Source organism: Schistocerca piceifrons, chromosome 4 (assembly GCF_021461385.2).
Source record: "Schistocerca piceifrons isolate TAMUIC-IGC-003096 chromosome 4, iqSchPice1.1, whole genome shotgun sequence".
In the NCBI taxonomy this organism is placed as follows: domain Eukaryota; kingdom Metazoa; phylum Arthropoda; class Insecta; order Orthoptera; family Acrididae; genus Schistocerca; species Schistocerca piceifrons.
In genome coordinates this window covers 123,563,864-123,591,731 of record NC_060141.1, presented here as the reverse complement: position 1 = coordinate 123,591,731, position 27,868 = coordinate 123,563,864, and the positions used below count along the sequence as shown (strand labels likewise).

Here is a 27,868-nt window from a genome sequence, read left to right as displayed (position 1 = left end):
ATGGTGCAGGGCTCGCCGGCTCGACTGCGGACGGAGCTGTGGCTGCAGCAGCGGCTGCTGAGGCTGGCGGGCCAGTGGGCGCCGCGGGCCAGACTGGCTGCGTGGCTGTACGCCGCCTACGCCGGCGCCGTCGTGGCCTCCATGCTGTTCCTGGTGGCCAGCCAGCTGTCCGCCATGCTGCACTTCTGGGGCGACATCCTCAGCGCCACCAACAACGCCTGCGTTACCTCCAGCTACTCAATGGCCGTCTTCAAGTTTTTCGCCTTCCGCGTGATGCGGCCCTCTGTCGAACGCCTCATTCACGACCTCGACAGATGCCTGCAAGTAAATTTCTCCGCACTTCTTGTCTGTGCAACTTTAGTGTGGAATTCAAAGGTTTCTGACATTCCTGCTTTCTATTTTGGACTTCAGTCTCGAATTACAGGTACATGTCTGGCGGATTTCATAGTCGGTTGTCAGGAAGTAATAAGTTCATCCTGTAATTGCAGTGGAGGTTTAAAGTAATAAAAAATAATGTGACATCAGTCGTCAGCTGAAATCAATTTTTTACTGCCTAACGATCACAGGGCGAATACACAACTTTAAAGTTGTTTATGGCCCGTTTGCTAACATATGGGTTCATTTTTGCACTCTTGCATTCTGCCGTTAAAGAAGCATCGATTACTCATGCAGTCAGCCTAATGGACAACCAGTAAATAGAGAGATTTTCACTCTGCAGCGGAGTGTGCTCTGATATGAAACTTCCTGGCAGTTTAAAACAGTGTGCCGGACCGAGACTCGAACTCTGGACCCTTGCCTCTCGCGGACAAGTGCTCTACCGACTGAGCTACCCAAGCTCGACTCGCGCCCCCTCCTCACAGATTTACTTCCGCCAGTACCCAGTCTCCTACCTTCCTAACTTTACAGAAGCTCTCCTGCGAACCTTGCAGGACTAGCACTCCTGAAAGAAAGGATATTGCGGAGACATGGCTTAGGCACAGCCTGGGGGGATGTTTCCAGAATGAGATTTTCACTCTGCAGCGGAGTGTGCGCTGATATGAAACCTCCTGGCAGAGCACTTGCCCGCGAAACGCAAAGGTCCCGAGTTCGAGTCTCTGTCCGGCACACAGTTTTAATCTGCAAGAAAGTTTCAATTACTAAATAACTTGCAAAAGCAAACAAATAAAAGAAAAATCAGTAAATAAAGGAGATAAGAAAGAACTGATCCCTGAGGTTAATGATGTTTCTTAATCACAGGATTAAGAACATAAATTACTTTGAATGGTGGCCTTACATTGGATAACATATATACACGGTGAAACAAATAAGATATAGAATGACTGGGGAACCAGAGCGTTCGAAGGCAATGACTGATGTAAGCCAGAGGCAGTATGCAGTGCACCAAAACTAAATTCAACAAAACTCCTAATGTTAAACAACTTAATTCAAGTCTGTATGCAATGACCAATTCACCTTAGCAAACTTCAGTCACTGAGAGTTACCCTAGCACTCACTGTTCAAATATTCTCTAAGTCAGAAACTGCTAGAATTGGTGCACGTTGAACACACTTGAACACCTGTGGGTCGCTGGCAGTTCAACCTTAGCACGAACCTTACCAAACAAACACGAACATGAAAAGTATGTCAATTGCATGCAGTTCCCCTCACGTTGGTTGATATGGACCTGTATTGACTGGCGATATATATATATATATATATATATATATATATATATATATATATATATATATATATATCATAAAGCAAAACGACAAGCACAGCTTCATACAGCTTACCACTTCAGCACAAAGTCATTTGCACATCCTTAACACAGAAACTGAGTATTAAATTTTCTTGTGAAACGAACATAAACACAGTAAAATAATGGTACAAATATTTCATGCTGAAGCTACTCTCTTTTGTTACTGTGGAGAACTCTGTTTTGGCACACAACTACTAACAGTAAAATTAGTCTGTTTAGCTTTAACATTAATATTTTACAGCTGATTTCAAGAACCATCATATGCATATGTTAAGTGTGTGTAGCTTTTGTTACTGAAGTTATGAACAGTTTTACGCATAAATGTTAACAGCTTGTTTAATTTTTGATTTAAAAACATTGCGATAATTTTATTGAATTCTGGTCTTCACAGAGATTTCAACGCTGTCGTCAGATTTGCTACAGCTTCTTTGGAAGTTATTTTCGTGTTTTTGGTGATTATTTGAAACATTACTTTTAACACAGGATCCCGCCACACTGCTTAGTGTCCATAGGCACGCGGTGAAACAGTTTACCCTTGCCGCATGCGGAAATTCCAAGCTGCTTCCTCCCAGTCGCTCGCTGGTCGTCAACCAAACTCCTCACACTCGCTGTAATGACTTCGAGATCTACCCAGCGCTTACGTGCCTGCTTTTCCTAGATGCGTTTCCATTCTATTATTAATTTGTACATAACTGACGAACTGCTCGTAATGCTACTTCCCTCCTACACAGCAGTCCCTCAAGGCTTCAGGGATAAGCGTGGGGGTAAGTGGGAGGGTGCTCTGTCAGCGGTAGCAGTTAAGGACTTGCCTGTGCACTGCTTCTCTTTGAGAGCAGAATGCCAGTCTTCTTCAGTTTCAACACGTTACTGATTATCGGAATACCTCTGTTACTATTGATAAACATTGGGTTTTGTTGTGTCTCATAGAAATGCAATAGACGACTGTAGAAACTTTTCCTAAACTTCAGACAAGCTGATGGTGGCTGATGTTCATGAGGGAAGTGCCCTTAGACGTGACAAGGTTTTGCCTTTCTATATTAGCAGTGACTGTCCGCCTGCTTAGCTGGTTGGTAACGTGCTTTGCCCGCCATGCACTGGACCCGGGTTCGACTCCCGGCACGGTTGGAGATTTTCTCCGCTCGTGGACTGTGTGTTGTGTTGTCCTCATCATCGGCCGCAAGTCGCCCAATGTGGCGCCGACTGAAATAAGACTTGCACTTCGCGGCCGAACCCGAATGGGACCTCCTGGCCAACTATGCCATCCAACCATTTCATTTTAGCAGGCACTTCACGTATGATTTCCAAAACGGCTGTGCTTGCAAGTGAATACAGTTTTTATTTACGTGTTGGTTCCAAGCAGCCCCTGTGATTAGCCTGCTGCTATAATTCAGGACAATATCGACCTTATTTGCATGAAAAGATTTGTATCACTCGGGATTAGCATATTCAGCAGCAAGGTAGCAGATTGACTAGTTGACTATTAACTCAGAACAGGAACTTCATCCAGATCCAGACTCCTTACGTTGTAGACTGTTACGATATGGAAACTTTGCCTTGATGTTGATACAATCCGTCTTTAAGATCAGAAAGCGCTCTAAGGTAATACTGAGGTTAGTTGGGGCATTTATGTTTTCCAGCTGTATTGTATGTTTTGTTATAAGAGGGACAGAGTATTAGGTTTTTAGATCAGGGATGAGGAGCCCATTTAGGGAAATGTACGTGGCGTGATGGAGACTGACAGTTGTCATTCCTCTTACAACGACGGGAAAAAATCACAGCACCAAGAAGGAGTTGTGCGACATAAACGTAACTTGGTAGGGGTGTTTATACATCTAAAAGATGATGTCTATTGAAATTTTGCGCTTACGAGTGGCGTTAGTGGCGCCACTATGAGGATACAAAACATGTTTGCTATAAACACACTCTCTAACGATCGTGAGCGTTAGTTACCTTTGAGATTGCTCGTAGTGAGTTGGTTGTTAGTCAAGAATGTCTTTAAGGTGACAAAGACGTCATTATCAGGGACTGGGTGTTGTGTTGTCCTAATCATCATCATTTCATCCCCATCGACGCGCAGGTCGCCGAAGTGGCGTCAAATTGAAAGACCTGCACCAGGCGAACGGTCTACCCGACGGGAGGCCCTAGCCACACGACATCTCCATTTTATATTTACCACCTCTCTGATTCTGAACGACGTTTCTTTTGCGATGCTACAGAAGGAATGTTATGCAGAGTCACATTATGGCAACTTAAATTCACTTTTTCTAGTTGCATGTCACCACTAGCACCGGCATTCCACGGTAATCAGAAAACAGTTCATACCCTGTCAATAACTTAGTTATTCTTTCTTCCAAGAGTGGTAGTCCACCAAAGGATCCATAAATCATTCTATGGGAATGGTAGCAGGAAGATACATGCAGAACTGAAATGTGAGAGCAAGTCGTGGCTTTGTAAGGTGTCTGACCGCAAATGTCTACTGCATGTAGTTCCCTTCACGCTGGTTGATAAGGACCTGTATTTACTGGCAACAGCAACTCATATGCAACAGTTCGTATGATATGTTAAATGTCGGCGAGTGATATAGTCGTTGTAGGTGTGTCTGACAATCTACACTGATATAAAAACAAATCGGGCAACCTCATTCATGGTCTGGTCGTGAGCACATCCCAACACTATGTCTTCTTTTTCCATTCTGGCATGTCCGCACGTCATCGCATTTTACTGCAGCGAAGTTTGAACTCGTAAGTGCTTCTGAAATGCTGATGTTCAGTTTAGTTCCTATTTCAGGTACCTATGCAGGGGCACCACGTGCGGGAATCAGCTTCTCCCAAACAAGATACGTTCAAAAAAACGGTTCTTTTTAGAACCTGTTCTGACAGTTATTTCAGTAAATACTGAAGGCATGTCACAACCTAAGCAACAGCAGCTACTTCAAGAACTGTGCCGTGAACAAAAGTGTGATGTACTGTGCATACAAGAAACTCACAGAGATACCCAGCAAAGATGACCGAAAATACCTAGTTTCCAGCTAGCTGCAGAAATACCTCATGCTAAATATGGAAGTGCTATTTTCGTCAAGCCAGAAAACCAAGTCTTCAGTGACTATTGTACATATGACAATAACATCGAGATCGTCATCTTGGAACTCAGCAACTGTGTGATCACTTCAGTGTACAAGCCTCCTTCCGCAAAATTCTCCTTTGTTCCTCCTAAAAACTTTGATTCGCGGAAGATATCTGTGGTAAGAGGGGATTTTAATAGCCACTGCTATGCCTGGGCATACACTCGAGAAAATGAAAATTGTGAAGCCGTTATATCTTGGGCTGAAACTAACTCCCTCTCCCTCATTCATGACAGTAAACTAGCTCCATCCTTTGACAGTGGAAGGTGGCAACGAGGCTACAACCCTGACCTCTTATTTGTGACTGAAGATGCAGCGCAACAGTGCCACAAATCAGTATGTCATCCCATACCTAATACACAACATAAACCAATAATGTGACGACTTCGTCCCATCAAAAGACCCCGAGAATTTGGTTTTAGACGAAGGTATAAATTCAAGATTGCAGACTGGCGGATACTTTCTAAAATGCTGGACGATAAAGTTCATACAATTGAGCCTCTGCCTGAAGAGTATGAACACTTCGTTGAGCTTGTTAAATTCTGCTCGCGAGCATGTATCCCGAGAGACTGCAAGACAAACTATCTGCAGGGCGTAACTTCAGAAACAGCTACATTGCTCAAGGAGTATTATACCCAATACAATGAGAACCCATTCAGTGAGGAAACCTCCCTAATAGCTAGATCTGTCCTCTCCTCAATCTCCGAGGCAAAGAGAACACAGTGGGAGAAACTGATGGAAGACTGTGATATGAGTAGAAGTAATCACGAGGCCTGGAGGCTTCTAAAACGCTTGCATAATGACCCTTCACTGGCGAATATGCATGCGAATGTCCATGCTGATCAAATTGCACACTAGCTCATTCATATAAAATGGGAAACCACCTTATTCAACCAGGCCTGGTAAGAAGACGTGTGAGAGACGACCTGACCCAGAAACCAATACTCTGCTTCAACGATTTACCTAGACTGAGGTGGATTTCGCTCTGAGTAAGTGCAAAAATTGGAAAGCGGCAGGCCTTGATGATATAAGATTTGAGCAGATAAAGAACTTTGCGCTGATAACAAAAGCATGGCTGAGAGACCTAATGAACAACAGTGTCCAATCCTACAAGATTCCTAAACTCTGGAGGAAAGCCAAAGTTATAGCTATCCGCAAGCCAGGCAAGGACCAAAATGATCCTAAAAGGTACCGCCATATATCTCTCCTATGTCATCTGTATAAACTTCTTGGAAGAATCATCTTACACCGACTAACGGAGAAGCTAGAAACAACATACATTCCATAGCAGGCTGGGTCCAGACAGGTAAAAGCTGCACATCTCAAGTGTTGAAACTAACACAGCACATCGAAGATGGTTTTGAAAGGGAAGGAATCACAGTAGCTGTATTTATAGATCTAACAGCAGCTTATGACACAGTTAATCATAGAAGACTGCCTGAAGAGTATGAACACTTCGTTGAGATGTACTATGCCACTAGAGACTACCAGATAACCTGTTTCATAAGGAATCTCCTTTAAAATAGAAGATATTTTTGATGAATTCCAGGGCAAGAGAGCCAGATGGAGATCACAGAAAAAACGTATTACTCCAGGGAAGTGTGCTTGCTCCAGCTTTGTTTAACATCTACACAAATGATCAACCACTACCTGAAGGAACACAGAGATTCATCTACGCAAATGATTGTTCTATCACCGTTCAACCCCGCTACTTTGAAACTATTGAAGAGAATCTTTCCAAAGTATTGGGAGAACTGTCAGCTTACTACAGGGGAAACCAGTTGAGACCAAATCCTGGAAAAACACAGACTTGCGCTTTCCATCTTAAAAACCGGCAGGCAGATAGAGCCCTCAAAATCACCTGGGAAGAAACATCACTAGAACACTGTACGTATCCCAGATACTTAGGGGTCACCCTTGGCCGTGTATTAACATGTAAGAGGCACTGCATAAATACCAAGCAAAAAGTGGCAGCCAAGAACAATATCATCAGAAAGCTAATAGGCACAACGTGGGGAGCACAGGCTAACACTCTGAGAACCTCTTCCCTTGCATTGCATTCCCTTGCAGTGTGGTTCAATTCCTGCCATGCCAAAACAGTAGATGTTGCTCTTAATGATACTTGTCGAATGATCACTGGGTGCCTGAAGTCTACTCCTCTGGATAAACTGTGCAACCTCGCGGTAATTGCACCCCGCCGAGAGATAGCAGCAAAAAGTGAGAAGAAAAAAATCAGAAACTTCTGAAGCCCACCCCCTATATGGCTATCAACCAGCAAACCAACGACTAAAATCCAGAAATAGCTTCCTCAGATCTACCGACACTCTAGTTGGGGCACCACAGCAATGCCGAATGACGAAGGCTTACCAGTATTGTGGGAGGGATTACACCAAGAGCAAGACTACCACCCGACTACATAGAGTATTGGAGTGCACGGAGATCCCTCAACAGACTACGCTCGGGTGTCACGAAATGTAAGAGCATTTCACTAAATGGGGCTTCCTAGAGGAGCCGCCACTCTGTGAGTGTCGAGCAACGCAAACGACCTTCCATTTGCTCCAGTGTGCCCAATGTCCAGCAACGTGCACAACAGAAGACCTGCTACATGCAACGCCAAATGCAATAGAGGTCGCTAACTTCTGGGAGAAAAAGTGTAAGTAATTGCTACACCACGAAGATGACGTGCTACAGACGCGAAATTTAACCGGCAGGTAGAAGATGCTGTGATATGGAAATGATTAGCTTTTCAGAGCATTCACACAAGGTTGGCGCCGGTGGCGACACCTACAGCGTGCTGACATGAGGAAAGTTTCCAACCGATTTCTCATACACAAACAGGAGTTGACCGGCGTTGCCTGGTGAAACGTTGTTGTGATGCCTCGTATAAGGAGGAGAAATGCGTACCATCACGTTTCCGACTTTGATAAAGGTCGGATTGTAGCCTATCGCGATTGGGGCTTATCGTATCGCGACATTACTGTTAGCAGAATATGGAATCGGTGAGTTCAGGAGGGTAATACGGAAGGCCGTGCTGGGTCCCAACGGCCTCGTATCACTAGCAGTCGAGATGAAAGGCATCTTTCCCGCATGGCTGTAACGGATCGCGCAGCCACGTCTCGATCCTTGAGTCAGCAGATGGGGACGTTTGCAAGACAACAACCATCTGCACGAACAGTTCGACGAAGTTTGCAGCAGCTTGGACTATCAGCTCGGAGACCATGGCTGCGGCTACCCTTGACGCTCCATCACAGACAGGAGCGCCTGCTATGGTGTACTCAACGACGAACCTGTGTGCACGAATGGCAAAACGTCACATTTTCGGATGAATCCAGGTTCTGTTTACAGCATCATGATGGTCGCATCCGTGTTTGGCGACATCGCGGTGAACGCACATTGGAAGCGTGTATTCGTCCAGCGTGATGGTATGGGGTGCCATTGGTTACACTTCTCGGTCACCTCTTGTTCGCATTGACGGCACTTTGAACAGTGCACATTAAATTTCAGATGTGTTACGACCCGTGGCTCTACCCTCCATTCGATCCCTGCGAAACCCTACGTTTCAGCAGGATAATACACGACCGCATATTGCAGGTCCTGTACAGGCCTTTCTGGATACAGTAAATGTTCGACTGCTGCCCTGGCCTCCATATTCTCCAGATCTCTCACCAACTGAAAACATCTGGTCAATGGTGGCCGAGCAACTGGGCCGACACAACACACCAGTCACTACTGTTGATGAACTGTGGTATCGTGTTGAAACTGCATGGACAGCTGTACCTGGATACGCCATCCAAGCTCTGTTTGAGTCAATGCCCAGGTGTATCAAGGCCGTTATTACGGTCAGAGGTGGTTGTTCTGGGTACTGATGTCTTAGGATCTATGCACCCAAACTGGGTGAAAATGTAGTCACATGTCACTTCTAGTATAATATAGTTGTCCAATGAATACCTGTTTGTCATCTGCATGTCTTCTTGGTGTAGCAATTTTAATGGCCAGTAGTGAATACACACAGTACATGTAAATATTGTACATTATTTTATACATCGTAAGTGCTTCTGACAAGAATAAACAAATAACTGCAGCGGTTCCATTTAACCACAACTCCACTGCCATTACGCTGGTCAATGGTGGAGCTTTAAGTGATATCCTGATACCATTTCTACCCCGTATGCAGCACTCAAAAGTGACCAGTGTGCACATTTATGTGTTAGCTGATTTTAATGCGATGTGCCCAGTATCTTCAGCATACAGACGACAGTTTGAGAGCGGTGACGGCAGCGCGTGCCTCGGCAGGTGTACGGGCAGGAGTACGCGGTCCAGAAGGCGGCCGTGTTCGGCGCGTGCGCGCAGAGGGGCCGGCTGGTGGCGCGGTTGCAGGTGTCGCTGGGCGTGTCCGTCTACCTCAGCTGGGTGGTGTTGCCTGCCCTGCGCGCGCAGGCCTGCCACTCCGCAGAGTGCCGCGTCCACAGTGGCTTCCCCGCGCTGGTCTGGTACCCCTTCTCCTTCACAGAGCCGCCCGTCTACCAGGTGACGCTGCAAACTGCCACTTCTACTCACTTATTTCTATTCCAGCAATCGTAATTAATCTGAGGTGAGGGGCTAACGCCTTTAACTTTGGTTGGAAATGTCTGAATTCACGCACTGTCACTGCCAATCCAGTCGACTAGTGACAATGATTTTGTGCATGTGTATATAAGTCACTGAAATAATTTGTCTATTGCCCAATTTGTTGTGGTCATCAGTCCTGAGACTGGTTTGATGCAGCTCTCCCTGCTACGCTATCCTGTGCAAGCTTTTTCATCTCCCAGTACGCACTGCAGCCTACATCCTTCTGAATCTGCTTAGTGTATTCACCTCTTGGTCTCCCTCTACGATTTTTACCCTCCACGTTGCCCTCCAATACTAAACTGGTAATCCCTTGATGCCTCAGAACATGTCCTACCAACCGACCCCTTCTTCTAGTCAAGTTGTGCCACATACTCCTCTTCTCCCCAATTCTATTCAATACCTCCTCATTAATTATGTGATCTACCCATCTAATCTTCAGCATTATTCTGTAGCACCACATTTCTAAAGCTTCTATTCTCTTTTTGTCTAAACTATTTATCGTCCATGTTTCACTTCCATACACGGCTACACTCAGTACAAATACTTTCAGAAACGACTTCCTGACAAATCAATACTCGATGTTAACAAATTTCTCTTCTTCAGAAACGCTTTCGTTGCCGTTGCCAGTTTTATATTCTCTCTCCTTCGACCATCATCAGTTATTTTGCTCCCCAAATAGCAAAACTCCTTTACTACTTTAAGTGTCTCATTTCCTAATCTAATTCCATCAGCATCACCCGACTTAATTCGACTACATTCCATTATCCTCGTTTTGCTTCTGTTGATGTTCGTTTTGGATCCTCCTTTCAAGACACTGTCCATTCCGTTCAACTGCTCTTCCAAGTCCTTTGCTGTCACTGACAGAATTACAATGTCATCGGCGAACCTCAAATGTTTTTATTTCTTCTCCATGGATTTTAATACCTACTCCGAATTTTTCACTTGTTTCCTTTACTGCTTGCTCAATATACAGATTGAACAACATCGGGGAGAGGCTACATCCCTGTGTCACTCCCTTCCCAAACACCGCTTCCCTTTCAGGTCCCTCGACTCTTATAACTGCCATCTGGTTTGTGTACAAATTGTAAATAGGCTTTCGCTCCCTGTATTTTACACCTTCAGAATTTGAAAGAGAGTATTCCAGTCAACATTGTCAAAAGCTTTCTCTGAAAAGTGTAGCAGTTGTCAGGTTGATAAAGAAAACACATCCTGTAGGTGGAAACTTATAGTTCTTTCCTGCTCTGTCTTCGTTATATCTGCTAACTTCATCTATCATGTGTTATTTTGCTCATGAAGTAACAGAATTCCTTCACTTCATGAACTTTACAGTCGTCCGTTTTAACGATAAGTTTCTGATTAACCCTATTTCTGCTACTACTCACGATTTTCTCGTTCCTTTCGTTTACTCTCAGTCCAAATGTTGTACTTAGTAGATGATTCATTTCTTCAGTACGCCGCGTAATACATCAAACGCTGACTCAGTGACGCAATGTCAGCAGTGAGTCTTATCATTGGTATCCTTTCGCCTGCAGTTTAATCGCACCCCTGAAGCTATTCTTCGATTTATAATCTGAGCTATGGAAAAGGCAGTCTTCATCCTTGTCACACACCCTCTTCAATCCTACCACTTCGGACTTTTTCTTGTCTTTTTTTGTTCCGTCTTGGTTAATATACCCTAGTGTTCAGGGTATAAGATATATTTATTGACAATTGAGGACAGTGTAATGAACAACAAGACATCAGTATTTACTTCGTTTGCAGAATAAAAATTACAGCTATTAGAAGTAGTATATTTTTAGGTTGGTTAGAACCTCCAAGTACATAGCAAGAGCAAGCTGCCCCTGGACAGCAGGTCAGGTGTTAAAGTGAGGCCACGTGGATAAGTGTGGACATGTGGAAGCAAATCAATTATTCTATACTCACAGGTGTAGTTATGCAGTTACAGCTGTGCAGAATATATCAGGTAGTAAATTATGTGATGCGTTTTCGGGGAAACTGTTAGAGGCGGGTACGTATTAAAGTATCACTGATCACAATGTCTGCACTTATACGACCAATATCATGTGTACAAATACTACAAATTCTCAGAATAAATGGAGTGAGCTTTAGCGGTATAAATACACACACACCAAGAAAGTTTTGCATCACCCCAGTTCCCAGAACTCCTGAATATAAACGTTGACTGTGGATAGTGTAGCACAGACACAGTCCCTTTGACTGTTCAGAGATGTCACTACACCCGCCCAAAGATGTAAACAACCATGCATGAGCAACGCCTATTAGACGGAGGGGGTCAGACAGCTGACCAGGTCCAGTCATTCCACCAGGAAGGAGGTATACGGCTCGTATTGTCTGTAGTTCAACCATGCCTAGACGGTCAATACCGCGTTTCGATCGCGTCCACATTGTTACCTTTTCTCAGGAAGGACTCTCAACAAGGGACGAGTCCAGGCGTCTCGGAGTGAACCAAAGCGATGTTGTTCGCACATGGAGGAGATACAGACAGACAGGAACTGTCGATGACATGCCTCGCTCAGGGCGCCCAAGGGCTACTACTGCAGTGGGCGACCGCTTCCTACGGGTCATGGCTCGGAGGAACACTGACAGCAACGCCACCATATTTTTGCAGCCACAGGACGTCGTGTTACGACTCAAACTGTGCGCAATAGGCTGCATATGAGCAGCTTCACTCCCGACATCCATGGCGAGGTCCATCTTCTCAACCACGACACCATGCAGTGCGGTGCAGATAGGCCCAACAACATGCCGAATGGACCGCTCAGGATTGGCGTTCTCTTCACCAATGAGTGTCGCATATGCCTTCAACCAAGCAGTCGTCGGAGACGTGTTTGGAGGCAACCCGGTCAGGCTGAGTGCCTTAGACACACTGTCTAGCGAGTGCAGCAAGGTGGGGATTCCCTGATGTTTTGGTTCAAAAAATGGTTCAAATGGCTCTGAGCACTATGGGACTTAACATCTGAGGTCATCAGTCCCCTAGAACTTAGAACTACTTAAACCTAACCTAACCTAAGGACATCACAAACATCCATGCCCGAGGCAGGATTCGAACCTGCGACCGTAGCGGTCTTGCGGTTCCAGACTGCAGCGCCTTTAACCGCACGGCCACTTCGGCCGGCTGATGTTTTGGGGTGGCAGTATGTGGAGCCGACGTACGCCGCTGGTGGTCATGGTAGGCGCCGTAACGGCTGTACGATACACGAATGCCATCCTCCGAGCGATTGTGCAACCATATCGGCAGCATACTGGGGAGGCATTCGTCTTCATGGACGACAATTAGCGCCCCCATCGTGCACACCTTGTGAATGACTTCCTAGGATAACTACATCGCTCGACTAGAGTGGCCAGCATGTCATCCAGGAATGAACCCTACTGGACATCCTGGGATAGATTATAAGGGGCTGTTTATGGACGACGTGAGCTACCAACAACTCTGAGGGATCTATGCCGAATCGTCGTTGAGGAGTGGGACAATCTGGACCAACAGTGCCTTGATGAAATTGTGGATAGTACTCCACGACGATTACAAGCATGTATCAACGCAAGAGGACATGCCACTCTGTGTTAGAGGTACCGGTGTGTACAGCAATCTGGACCACCACCTCTGAAGGTCTCTCTGTACCGTGGTACAACATGCAATGTGTGGTTTTCAAGAGCAATAAAAAATTGCGGAAATGATGTTTATGTCGATATCTATTCCAGTTTTCTGTACATGTCCCGGAACTCTCGAAACTGCGGTGATGCAAAACTTTTTTTAATGTGGGTGTATCAGCAGTGTCTCCTAAGTGTCGCAAGCTGCTTCCTCTCTCTTGTTCTCGCTAATACATGCACTTTTACTTTTGTGATGTGTAGCTGGAGACAGCTCCAGCAACCATTTTTCATTACCTCTTCCATGCGACGCCCAGTGTTGACAAAAATCTTCGATTTGTTTCCCGTTATAAAAAACTGAAATAAAAAGATTTTTAGAGAGGAATTTCACGTGTCCATTCGTTAGAACGGTCTAAAATTAGTCTACTGCGATATTTGTTTTATCGACATGTTGTAACACGGACAGTAAAACACGAAGAATAACCAGTAGTCCAGTACCAAGAGAACCACCATGGCCTGCGTTGACGCTACCGCCATACAGAAACGCTGCTCTGTTGCTCCTGAAATACATATTATTCTGAGAATTTCGAACATCTTGCATCATTTTACAATGTCGACTGCTTTTTCTAGATCCACTGTCCCTAGGGTTTTTCTGAAGTTTTGCTTTCATTACACTGTTCAACAATAAAGTTTTTACGAAAAATAAAAGTACCCAGTTCTTACAGATTTTGGCACGCTGAATTCGAAAGTGACAATAACTTTTGCTTTTTAGCTCGTGTCCTCGTACTCTGCGAAGGTTTTTACATCCTTATTACTGTTCTTTTTTTACTTTTTAGTTTTTTAATTTACTTATTAGTTTTTTTAGCTCTCGTTTTCATGTTACATCAGATATGCCACTGAAATCACAAGTGAATTAAGCACGCCCTTAGAGATATTGACTGATGAAGACCGGCTCCATGTGATATTACGTCAGTGTTCTGTGTCTAGCTAACAGTCTGACACTGCTTGCCTTCCGGAGTTCTCCATCGGCTACTGTGAGTTTCTGATTAACTGTGTTATGCTGTTACGCCCCGTAGAGGTGTTGATAACAGCAAAAATTTATGTTACTTATGTACAGGTGCCATCCCTGGACACAAAGGAGGAACATTGTCACAACCAGTGAAAAAGGCTTATATCCTAGATTTCGAACCAATCAAAAGCATGAGCTCTTCGTGTTTTTTTATACATATTTATCAAGTATCGATGAAAGGAAAAAAGTTCCCAAGCATTTTGCAGTGCCGACCACATGGCGCGAAACTACAAACGACCTAACAGATTGCTACTTCCGCTTGATGTCTCCACTCATAAGGGACTTAACAAGAAAAAGAAGAGCATCATACAGTACCATCATATACGAAGAGTGATGCCATCAGTGCCTCTTGGAGTCAGTTTTCCCGTTCCGGACCCTACATTAGCCACACCAAATCTTTTTAGTGAAGATGTAGCTCAGCCACATACATTACATCCTTCCAAATGCAACTATCCCAGCTTTACACCATTGTTATCTAGTGAAATGCACAAAATTACGCGAACTGAAAACAGTGATCTTGTCACAGACTTCGACCTTCCGAAACGTAAGGCGGAACTATTAGCTTCTCGATTGAGGAAGTGGAATCTTCTAGAAGAATCAACTCGAGTATGTACTTTTCACCAACACTAAAGTCCGCCTCCGGTAGCTGAGTAGTCAGCGCGACAAAATGTCAGTCCTAAGGGCCCGGGTTTGATTCCCAGCTGGGTCGGAGATTTTCTCCCATCAGGGACTGGGTGTTGTGTTGCCCTAATCAACATCATTTCATCTCCATCGACGTGCAGGTCGCCGAATTGACGTCTACTCGAAAGACCTGCATCCGGCGAACGGTCTACCCGGCGGGAGGCCCTAGCCACACGGCATTTACGAACATTAAAGGCCATTCGAAAGGTTTTAAACATAACAAATGAAGAAAATTTGACGCAAGACCTTGAAGCCGCCGGCCGCTGTGGCCGAGCGGTTCTAGGTGTTTCTGTCTGGATCCACGCGACTGCTACGGTCTTAGATTCGAATCCTTCCTCGGGCGTGGCTGTTTGTGATGTCCTTAGGTTAGTTAGGTTTATGTAGTTCAAGTTCTAGGGGACTGATGACCTCAGATGTTAAGTCCCATAGTGCTCAGAGCCATTTGAACCATTTTGAATCTTGAAGCCTTTCCATAGTGGTTCCAAAACTAGTTTGACAGCCATGCTATTACATAATGGCATATGCAGCCCTACCAGAGGAAGGTTGCATCATGATAACAGCTACACTGTCGGAAAGAAACATCGCAGCACAAAGGAGTTGTGAAACAAAACGAAAATTCTAAGCGTGTTTCTACATATGAAAGATGACGTCTATTCAAATTACGCGCCAGTCGCATAATAGAGGTGCTAGTAGCACCACTGTGAGGATGCAAATCAGGTTTGCTTTAAATATACGCTGTAACGGTCGTGAGCGTTAGTTTCATTCGAGATTGGACACGATGAGTTGACGTTAGTCAAGAATGCCTTCAAGACGATAAAGACGCATTTTCAACACCTCACTGAATCTGAACAGAATGAACATCCAGAGTCTCATAGCCGCATTACGTAACCACTCATGTAATGCGGCTACGGGACTCTGGATGTTTATTCTGTGATACTACAGAAAAACTTGGCAGTAATGTAGCCACTGTACATGATTGCTGGCAACTGTCGTCCCGAAAATGTACTGTCGCAATAAGACCGGGCTCCGGACTGCAACGTGGTACTACCGAGAGGAAAGACCATGAAGTATGGCATACGGCTCTGGTGCATCCTACTGCATCACGAGCAGTAATTTGAGAAACAGTTGGCACGAACTATTTCAAATCGGTTACTTCAAGGGCGCAATGCAGCGTGCATTCCACTCGCCCCAAATCACCACCGTTTGTGGTGCCAAGCGAGGGGCGAAGGCGGACAGGGTGGAGGCCTGTAGTGTTTCCAGATAAAAGATGGTTCTGCCTCGGTGTCAACGATGACAGTGCGTTGCTAAGGAGGAGGTCAGCTGAGGACATGCAACCCGCCTGTCACCATGCTAGACACACTGGACCTAAACCTGCAGTTATGGTCTGGGGATTAATTTCATATGACAGCAGGAGACTCTCTTAGTTATCCCACGCATACTGACTGCAAATTTGAAAGTCAGTCTGGTGATTCGACCTGTTGCGGTAAAATTCTGTGTGGCTAGGGCCTCCCGTCGGGTAGACCGTTCGCCTGGTGCAAGTCTTTCGAGTTGACGCCACTTCGACGACTTGCGTGTGGATGGGGATGAAATGATGATGCTAAGAACATCACAACACCCAGTCCTTGAGCGTAGAAAATCTCCGACCCAGCCGGGAATCGAACCCGCGCCGTGAGGTATGACATTTCGTCGCGCTGACCACTCAGCTACCAGGGGCAGACACCTGTTGCGGTGCCATTCATAAACATCGTTCCCGGGGGTGTTTTACAACAGGTTAACGCTCGTCCAGATACCGCTGTTGCAAACCAATATGCTCTACAGAGTGTCAACATGTTGGCTTGGCCTGCTCGATCATCAGATCTGTCTCCAGTCGAGCACATGTTGTATATCCTAGCACGACAACTTCAGCGTCATGCACAAGTAGCATTAACCATACATTGACCGACTAAGGCATGGAACTCCATCCCACAAACTGGCATCCGGCACCTGTACAACACAATGCATTTTCGTAGTGATTAAAATTCTTCTGGGTATTACGTCGCGTCATTGCTAAAAACTAACAACAATAATAAACTAAAACCGACGTTTCGGCCGAATTGCGACGGCCTTCCTCAGGGCTCGACTGGTTTTGCATGGGGATCGAAATTATTAAGCAGCCTGACAACATCAACAGAGAAGATGGCTACAAACTCCTTGCGTCCTGGCTGCCGGCCATCCCAGTCCAACGGGCCGCGAGCGGTCGCGGGGCAGTAGCTACACGGGACACGGACGTATCTCCACAGCCGTAGAGCAACTGTCAGTCCACTTCCCCGCACACCAGGAGGAAAACATGCCGACCAGAAGCCGAACGCTGATTGGCTGACAGCTACCAATCGTTCACGACATGGACATCCACGAATAGCCTCTTTCCTTCCATTTTCCCTTACGTCATGACTAGCCAAAAAATTTAGAGGGCCAATAAAAAGTTTTACAACAGTGACGTCAGACATCGATAGTCTGTAATAAATAGAAGCACCTATCCCAATGCAAAACCAGTCGTGCCCTGAGGAAAGCCGTTGCAATTCGGCCGAAACTTCGGTTTTAGTTTATTATTGTTGTTAGTTTTTAGCAATGACGCGGCATAACATCCAGAACAATTTTAATCACTATGATACCGGCCGCGGAAGCCTACGTTCTTATATCAGTGACCTGTATGGGCAGGAAATCTACAAACACATGCGGAAACTGGAGCTGCTGAGGAAGAGGAAGGTGAAACTGCTGAATGATTTGGCGTTCCTTAAAAGGTGCCGAGATCATCATATCATTCTGAAATTCATCAGGGTACGGCCTCAAATCGATACGAGAAGAGCAAGAACCTTTTACTATCGGGCCAGCCATGCATTATTAAGGGAGGGGGTACAACACCTCCGGAGCTTCATAGACTACAACAACAGGCAGCTGTACAGCATGCATTTATGGCTGTCAACTACGTTATCAGCGAAGGACCGGGATAACATCGCCCGAATAACCCACAACCAGGCCTGCATGGAGGAGGACTTGGTCAGCAGTCGGAAAAATAGTAATTTGAGGAGCTAACGGGAAACAAACACCACTCACAGCTAAGTCTGGATACAGACCATCAGTGAGGCAACGACGTCAGTTCTGTCCAAAGGGTTAAACTTCGCAGCTACGCCCACAAAGATTCCCACAGAAGAAAGCATTCAATCTGTGGAGGCGTCACTCCACCAAGTACCACGTGTCGAAGCAGAAAAGATAAGGAAGGAAACTGTAACAATTTTGCAAACAGCAAACCACCCAGAGCCAATATCACACGTGAAGAAAGACTGGCCATGAAGGAGCTCAGGAATAACAAGGATATTGTAGTCCTACATGCTGACAAAGATAACGCTACGATTCTGATGGACACTTCTGAATATGAAAAGAAAATGGACGAACTGCTATGCGATGCCATTTACAGAGTACTAAGGAATGACCCGACGGCGAGGATAGGCAGAAGTACGAAGGCCCTCGTAAAGGACTCAAGAATTGATCCTGATACAGCGAAGAGACTAATCACCAAGGTGCCTGTTCCTCCTAGAATCTACGGAGTACCTAAGCTCCATAAGGAGGGTTATCCTCTGAGGCCCATAGTGAACGGAATAGATTCACCTACGTATTATGTTGCGAAACATCTGGCACCTAAGTTACGCCGTCTTGTGGGACAAACAGACTCCTACGTGAAAGACTCTTCCCACTTCATACAACTGATTAGAGAATAGCGAATAAAGCCATCAAACATTATGGTCAGTTTTGACATCAAGTCTCTCTTCACTAACGTACCTATTGAGGAGACTATGCGGATTCTACAGGATCGGATCCATCCAGATATCTGCGATCTGGTGCCCTTATGCCTGTCATTTCTGTACTTCACCGGGCGGGGAAAATATTACGAACAGTTAGATGGAGTGGCAAAGGGTTCCCCGCTCTCCCCTGTACCTGCGAATATCTTCATGGAAGCCTTTGAGCAAATGGCCATAGCTTCTGCTCCGTTAAGTCCCAGTTGTTGGCTACGATATGTGGACGACACATTCGTTATCTGGCCTCACGGTGAAGCGGAATTGGGAAACTTCCTCTAGTACTTAAACAGCCTGCACAAAAATATCAAGTTCACACATGAGACTGAAAGCAATGGTTCCTTGTTATTTCTGGATGTGGAAGTATACAGAGCTGCCGATGGGACACAAAGTGTACCGAAAACCAACGCACACTAATCGGTACCTGCACGCGGAGAGCCACCACCACCCAGCTCAAAAGTATTCTGTTCTGTATACGTTAACTGCCCGAGCCTACCGGATAAGCGATGAAAACAACACATCAAAAGAGAATTAAAAGAGCTACAACACACGTTTCGTGCCAACGGCTATGATGACATCATCATAATAAAGGTAGCTAAAACCAAAGGGAGCAGAACACGAGAAGAAGGCAAAGAAGAGAAGCTTCCACTGGTGCACTTGCCATATATAAAAGGCGTCAGAGAACGGCTAGGCAACGTCCTCCGCCGACGAGGTTTCAAACCGATTTTTCGAACCAGTCACAGGATCCACGAAATGATACGTTCCACGAAGGATGTAGTCAATAATCTTAACACTGCAGGTGTTTACGAACTACGGTGTGTGTGCGGAGGTGCCTATATAGGAGAAACAGGGAGACCTATCAGCTTACGAGTAGCAGAACACGAACGCTATGTACTATTACAACAACATAATAAATCGGCGATAGCGGAACACCACCGTGACTGTGGACAACCTATCAGGTTCCAGGAAGCCCGAATACTGGCGAAAGAATCGTGGATGCGAGAACGCAAAATACGGGAGGCGATCGAAATTATTAAGCAGCCTGACAACATCAACAGCGAAGATGGCTATAAACTCCCGGCGTCCTGGCTGCCGGCCATCCCCGTCCAACGGGCCGCGATCGGTCGCGGGGCAGTAGCTACACGGAACACGGACGTATCTGCACGAACAGCTGTAGAACAACTATCAGTCCACTTCCGCGTACATTAGGAGGAAAACTTGCCGACCAGAAGCCCAACGCTGATTGGCTGACAGCTACCAATCGTTCACGACATGGACATCCACGAATAGCCTCTTTCCTTCCATCTTCCCTTACGTCATGACTACCCAAACATATTAGAGGGCCAATTAAAAGTTGTACAACAGTGACGTCAGACATCGATTGTCTGTAATAAATAGAAGCCCCTTTTTTTTGGTCATCACTCTACTGACTGGTTTGATGCGGCCCTCCACGAATTCCTTTCCTGTGCTAACCTCTTCATCTCAGAGTAGCACTTGCAACCTACGTCCTCAATTATTTGCTTGACGTATTCCAATCTCTGTCTTCCTCTGCAGTTTTTGCCCTCTACAGCTCCCTCTAGTACCATGGAAGTCATTCCCTCATGTCTTAGCAGATGTCCTATCATCCTGTCCCTTCTCCTTATCGGTGTTTTCCACATATTCCTTTCCTCTACGATTCTGCGTAGAACCTCCTCATTCCTTACCTTATCAGTCGGCCTAATTTTCAACATTCGTCTATAGTATCACATTTCAAATGCTTCGATTCTCTTCTGTTCCGGTTTTCCCACAGTCCATGTTTCACTACCATACAATGCTGTACTCCAGACGTACATCCTCAGAAATTTCTTTCTCAAATTAAGGCCGGTATTTGATATTAGTATCCCCATGCAAAACCAGTCGTGCCCCGAGGAAGGCCGTTGCAATTCGGCCGAAACGTCGGTTTTAGTTTATTATTGTTGTTAGTTTTTAGCAATGACGCGGCATAATACCCAGAAGTATTTTAATCACTATGACACCGCCCGCGGAAGCCTAAGTTCTTATAACAATGCATTTTCGTTTTCATGCTTGCATTCAATATTCCGGTGACTACACCCACTAGTGGTCGAGCATTTAAGATTCGCAATGGCTTGTCTCGCGTTTACGTTAATCTGTTATCATTCATTGTTAATCACTTACATGTGTTACCTACACAAATGTAATTATTGATTTTTTTCGTGTGGTAATTTCTTCTGTCAGTGTATTTTACATAACAATGACTATGGTAAGCATCAATACCTCATATGTGCTGATCTAAAAGTCATCGGTATGCTTCAGGGCCTGCAAGATAGGTACATTAAGTACTGTTCCTATATTGATGACTGGGACAGTCGCACTAGGGATTAACATTACAAACAGAAGGACTGGCCATGGTGAAAAGTTTTCTTGTCTGGCAGGAAAGATGTCTCCTACCACCCTCTTGCAAATTCTAGTCAAGTCCTGTTAGCACCACAACATGCGAAGTTGATGAAGTTACTTGAAAAACCAGTGAATAAAAAACGAACGAGCATTTGAATACTTGCGTGGAAAATTCCCTTCATTGAGTACTGAGCAGATGCAGCAGGAAGTATTTACTGGCCGATAAAAACGCAAGATAAAAAAAAATGGTTCAAATGGCTCTGAGCACCATTCGACTTAGCTTTTGAGGTCATCAGTCCCCTAGAACTTAGAACTACTTAAACCTAACGACATCACACACATCCATGCCCGAGGCAGGATTCGAACCTGCGACCGTAGCAGTCGCGCGGTTCCAGACTGTAGCGCCTAGAACCGCTCGGCCACTCGGCCGGCTACGCAAGATCCTTGCAGATCAGTAATTCGAGTGAATTCTCAGCTCCGATGAGCTAAAAGCGTGGCAGTGCTATAAAAATATTACCTCATTGTTCATGGGCGGTAAGTGCGCTGAAAGTGCGTTAAACTTAGGAAAGACCCTATACGTGCCTATGAGAAACTGAAATGCAACGAGTCACTCAAAATTCACTTCACGTATTCACAGATCGACGTTTGCCGTGAATATTGTGGGCCGTTTAATAATGAACATGGCGAAAGCATTCGCCAACAGATCTCTGTAATGAAACATCCATATCGAAGAAGATTCAGTGCTTCACTGCTTACAGATTTCTGCTCGACTTTGCAGAAAGACTCGCATCTTCCCCCTAATAGTGTGTGTTAAATTTAGCTAAACGGACCGTAGCTTTTCATGTACATAGTCTAAAGCAATTTGATCTATTATTCATATTGTTTGTGAATAGGTTATACTTTACTATTTTGCATTGTGGATATATTTCTGTGATATAGCATACGAAATATGTAAAAAACCTGGTGCGTATCTTTAATTGTATAGCTCCGTTCAAGTATTATTGTCATTATTAATATCTTTGAATGGAACATGAAAAATATATGTGTCAGTATTTCGGTAAAAACATAAACTTCAACGCCTTGTATCTAAAATCCTGCATCTACCTCTACATGGTTACTCTGCAATTCACACTTAAGTGCCTGGCAGAGGGTTCATCGAACCATTTTATTACTTCTTCTCTACCATTACACTCTCGGAAGGCGCGTGGGAAAAAGAAACACCTAAATCTTTCCGTTCGAGCTCTGATTTCTCTTATTTTATTATGATGATCATTTCTCCCTACGTAGGTGGCTGTCAACAAAATATTTTCTCATTCGGGAGAGAAAGTTGGTGATTGAAATTTCGTAAATAGATCTCGCTGCCAAGAAAACCGCCTTTGTTTCAGTGACTGCCACCCCAACTCGCGTATCACATCAGTGACACTCTTACCCCTATTGTGCCATAACACGAAACGAGCTGCCCTTCTTTGCACTTTTTCGATGTCCTCCGTCAATCCTACCTGGTAAGGATCCCACACAGCATAGCAATACGTATTTCAGCAGTGGACGGACAAGTGTGATGTAGGCAGTCTCTTTAGTATAGATCCATTCGAGAAAAACGTACAGCATATTTGTGATTATTGCATAGAATTAAACACAAAATCACTGTCATATTTCTGGTAAATAAGTGAGTGTTTGGACAGTGACACGCTTGATAGATTATTGCCCATTATAACATGTGTAGAACATAAAAGCGACAGTAACTTCCTAGTGTGACGCTACAACACAGTCCTTGCTATGAAATTTTTCGCTTACTTAACACATGAAACTGTTTGTATACGATGTATTGTCTAGTGTAAATATGTATTGTAAATACTATGTTTAAATTATGCAATATTTAACACTGGCAAGTCAGGGCATATTTAGTTAACGTTGAAGTCAGAGAGATTGTTTTGTCGGGCCTCTGGGCGCGGGAGCGCGCCAGCGGGTAGTAGTAGCAGTGACGCCGTGCTCGGAGTAAGACGTACAGTAGAGTGCTGCTAGTCCTAGCTGTGTTACACCTAACGGCTAGTGTGTGGATCTAAGTACGACGGGAAAGTAATGGTCGGCATATCTGGAAGCATGGCCGGGCGAGTTATTATGGATTAGCAACAGTAAAAGCCCGATGCCACATTGTGTCGCTGCCGTGCACTTCCGTCGATCCAACGACAACGAGGGAAGTAGGATCTACGTAATTTTCGTAGGATAAAATTGTAGAAGGCTTGCCAGTGACTGTGCTTTTCTCTGAAGTTGAACAATTAATATCAAGCACTTTATAATCGAAGGGTTGCAGTTACATTCCACCTGACAATAACACCAAGTAGGTTCCTTCCAACCCTTACCTTATTCAACCGAGTGTGTCACGCCATTATCAAGAGAAAATATGTTAATTATTAAATTATTTGCATAGACGGTGAAGAGAAAATATCAGACTGGTTATCGTAGATAATTGTTGCACTTAATAAGCTTACGCCAACCGTAGTAACTTAATAATAACTGGGTGTTGTGTGCTGTCTTTAGGTTAGTTAGGTTTAAGTAGTTCTAAGTTCTAGGGGACTGATGACCTAAGATGTTAAGTCCCATAGTACTCAGAGCCATTTGAACTTAATAATAGACTGAAGTAATAAATTTGATGATTAAGATTTATTTCAATGCATATTCAGCTGAAATTAATTCAAGGATATTTCATGAAACTATAAAGCTTATTCCACCTGACAATCCCCCCAATTAATGAATTATTATCAGTCAAAACATAGTTAATCAATTATTGGCAATATATTACATTATCAGTAGATTAAACTGTGCAAAGTACCTAATTTTAAAGACAGAATGACAGTCCATTATTCAAAATCTCGATAGATAATTATCTGTGTTGTCAGCATTGCACTTAGCTGACAAATTATGAACAAAATGAATGTAGTTAGATTGTTATGACATTGTTTTATATGACTACTGAGCCTGACACAGCACTTACGTAAAAGTTTCGGTTCCACCTGCTGCGCTACAAACAGGTAAACTTTATTTTTGACACAATTATTCACGTACTTAACAGTGCTGTCGCTCATCAGTTGAGCTGGCGACAGATTTTTTAATTGCTTTTACAACTTAATCATTTCTTTCGGCAAAATTTCCACTGGCAAAATTTATTTCCAAATTACTTCCATTATTTCATTTACCGATCGTTATTGAATGAAATTACTTATTCAATAACGATCAAGTTATAACGTCTCCTGTTTCCCGCGGAATAATCATTATTTAATTCGGATTCGGATGCTTTATCCCGACGCAGGTAAAAATTCATAATTCACGGTCATTGTCAACTTGTAATTTCGCAAACCCCGGGAAGCAGGGGGGTGTTATACTAGCATGACCTTATCTAGATTTTTAATTGCCGTTTTCAACTTCAGTACATTCAAATTCACATAAACCATTTACCTTGGCCTTTTTTTTTAAATGTTAAAGTCTAGTGATATGAAACGCAGTTTAAAGACTAGCTTTCTTTGCCATTCGACGTAGCGGTCTTTTCTGCGATGACTGTCCATAAACCAACGAAATGTATTACATGCAGATGATCTACGCTGTCATCTCCATGGGCCTCTTCTACGGCTGCATCATCTTCACGTCCCAAGACGGCTTCTTCTGGTCGCTTATCATCTATGTAGGGGCACACTTGCGCTTCCTCAACTTCATGGTGACCAACATGTCAAGCGGCGACAGCGACACGAAGTCTCCTAGAGGGTCTCCACAACTGGAGGAGAAGATGAGGCGACGCCTCAAGGAGTGCGTTTGCTACCACAACGACATAGACAGGTGGGACTCGCCGTACAGAGAAGGTAGGGTAGCATCGGAGAAGCAGTCTTTTCAGAAATTATTCTCAATCTTATACTGGAACATTCCTCAAACTAAATATTACTATGATGCTTCAGTGAATAGTTTAATAAATTTCATGTCACAGGAATGTACATCCGCTGATGTTTTAAATAATTTTTTTCCATTCTTTGCATTTTGGCCGTTTAAATTTTTCCAATTTTTTTAATCAGCGTAATTTTAATGTGTAAAAACATCTTTTTTGTTAAAAAATTTGAACTGGATCGTAACTATTTATAAATTTGAAATTGTCCAACAGCTCATCTAGTTTGTGAAACAATATGTCAACTTACTGAAAACTGCTGCACGCTGGAAACTCGCAGATTCACCTTACTGCCTTAAGTCTTCAAGTCTTCATAAAATCGTAGTAAATACCTTCAACCACTTTCGTTTTGCTCTCATTGAACCCATGCATTATTTTAAATTACGCTGCAGATTTATACACTAAATACAGGAGCTCATTTCTACTCAAAACAAAAAGCTGGCTATCTAAATTTTTTAACATTATCGTGTGATACTGTTTCCTGGTCTCGGAAGAAAACTTAATACACTACTGTCCATTAAAACTGGTACACCACGAAGACGACGTGCCACAGACGCGAAATTTAACCGGCAGGAAGAAGATGCTGTCATATGCAAATGATTAGCTTTTCAGAGCATTCACAAAAGGTTGGCGCCGGTGGCGACACCTACAACGTGCTGACACGAGCAAAGTTTCCAACCGATCTCTCATACACAAACAGCAGTTGACCGGCGTTGCCTGGTAAAACGTTGTTGTGATGCCTCGTTTAAGGAGGAGAAAGACATACCATCACGTTTCCGACTTTGATAAATGTCGGATTGTAGCCTATCGCGATTGCGTTTTATTGTATCGCGACATTGCTGCTCGCGTTGGTCGAGATCCAACGACTGTTAGCAGAATATGGAATCGGTGGGTTCAGGAGGGTAATATGGAACGCCGTGCTGGATTTCAACGGCCTCGTATCACTAGCAAAAGAGATGATAGGCATCTTATCCACATGGCTGTAGCGGATGGTGCAGCCACGTCTCGATCCCTAAGTCAACAGATGGGGACGTTTGCAAGACTACAACAGACTACAACCATCTGCACGAACAGTTCGACGACGTTTGCAGCAGCACGGACTATCAGCTCTGAGACCATGACTGCGGTTACCCTTGACGCTCCATCACAGACAGGAGCGCCTGCGATGGTGTACTCAACGACGAACCTGAGTGCACGAATGGCAAAACGTCATTTTTTCGGATGAATCCACGTTCTGTTTACAGCATCATGATGGTCGCATCCGTGTTTGGCGGCATCGCTATGAACGCACATCGCAAGCGTGTATTCGTCATCGCCATACTGGCGTATCACCCGGCGTGGTGGTATGGGGTGCCATTGGTTACACGTCTCGGACACCTCTTGATCGCATTGAGGGCACTTTGAACAGTGGACGTTACATTTCAGATGTGTAACGACCCGTGGCCCTACCGTTCATTCGATCCCTGCGAAACCCTACGTTTTTGCAGGGTAATTCACGACCACATGTTGCAAGTCCGTACGGGCATTTCTGGATTCAGAAAATGTTCGACTGCTGCCCTGGCCAGCACATTCTCCAGATCTCTCACCAACTGAAAACGTTTGGTCAATGGTGGCCGAGCAACTGTCTCGTCACAATACGCCAGTCACTACTCTTGATGAACTGTGGTATCGTGTTGAAGTTGCATGGGCAGCTGTACCTGTACACGCCATCCAAGCTCTGTTTGACTCAATGCCCAGGCGTATCAAGGCCGTTATTACGGCCAGAGGTAATCGTTGTGGGTACTGATTTCTGAGGATCTATGCACCCAAATTGCGTGATAATGTAATCACATGTCAATTGTAGTATAATATATTTGTCCAATGAATACCCGTTTATCATCTGTATTTCTTCTCGGTGTAGAAATTTTAATGCCCAGTGGTGTATTTCCTAAAGCATATTTGATGGCAACCTCTTTGTACCTAATCTACTGTACTTTTTCGAACTAAATATTTTTCTCTCGTTCCTCTGTTTGTCATTTCAAGAAGACTATTTTTCACAACTTCCTTTATGTTCTTTTCATCCCGTTTGTACCCAGATTTCATGGAAAAAAGTAAAAATTTATGTTTTGTGCTATACGTTTTGCCCACTACAATCCGAAATTGTTTCTTTCTATAAAATCTATCGTAGCTTTACACTCCCCCTGTTATTACTTAGGATAGACTGTTACAGCCAGCCGTATCGAGAATAAAATCAGTTGTAACTAAAGATAGGCCAACAATAAAAATGTGGTATTATTTACTTGCAGACAAAGCACAACACTCAAAATTTTAGTTCATGCACCGAAAAATTGAAGAGGAACAGATAACTATTTTTCGACTCCCAAGCGACCTGCTGTTTTGATACGGAATGGTGTGAGTGCGTCTTGTTCTTCCGTAGCTGACACTGCAATGGCGCGATAGTTGTTGCCACTACCGCTGTGGTTTAGGAACAACTCCCGCCAGACACTACCCGCTGGTCGACTCTGCCCTACCTTTTCCCGCTGCATACTACAGCGCAATTCTGCATTCGCAGTAGTATCACCTGTGGCGATGATCCACTGTGCGTATGTTTCAGGTGTGTTCAGCGACTGAGTTCCCTGCTGGGCCCCGTGATGCTGGGACAGTTCCTCACAGACATCGTCACCATCAGTGCCAGTGCCTTTGTAGCTACAATGCTGGTAAGTATCCCACTGTCCGGTAAGTTCGTTGTCTTACCCGCAACACGCTGCAGAATGTGTTGTAATTTAGTGGCCTACAACGAGAAAGCAGGAGTTGTATTTATCACCAGGAATAGTCTATTAATATCGGCTTCCGCAGCTACGACTCGGTTAGCGTTCGACAACTTTGACTATGGAAACGAGAGAACTCATGC

At 44.4% G+C, this 27,868-nt stretch overlaps 1 protein-coding gene across 1 annotated transcript; it reads left to right on the top strand.

Annotated features, from left to right (window-relative positions):
* LOC124795655 lies at positions 1 to 27,588 on the top strand. The gene is made up of 4 exons (XM_047259729.1): positions 1 to 324; positions 9,156 to 9,389; positions 24,637 to 24,901; positions 27,572 to 27,588. Exons 1-4 carry the CDS (start codon positions 1 to 3, stop codon positions 27,586 to 27,588), a joined length of 840 nt encoding a protein of 279 aa, XP_047115685.1.
* Positions 27,589 to 27,868: the final 280 nt, after the last annotated feature.

What these genes read in the sequence shown, in the direction of transcription:
- LOC124795655 (XM_047259729.1), top strand. Translation starts at nt 1, where the DNA reads ATGGTGCAGGGCTCGCCGGCTCGACTGCGGACGGAGCTGTGGCTGCAG. An exon ending in ACCTCGACAGATGCCTGCAA is followed by an intron (nt 325 to 9,155) that starts GTAAATTTCTCC and finishes GTGCCTCGGCAG; the next exon opens with GTGTACGGGCAGGAGTACGC. An exon ending in CAGAGCCGCCCGTCTACCAG is followed by an intron (nt 9,390 to 24,636) that starts GTGACGCTGCAA and finishes TATTACATGCAG; the next exon opens with ATGATCTACGCTGTCATCTC.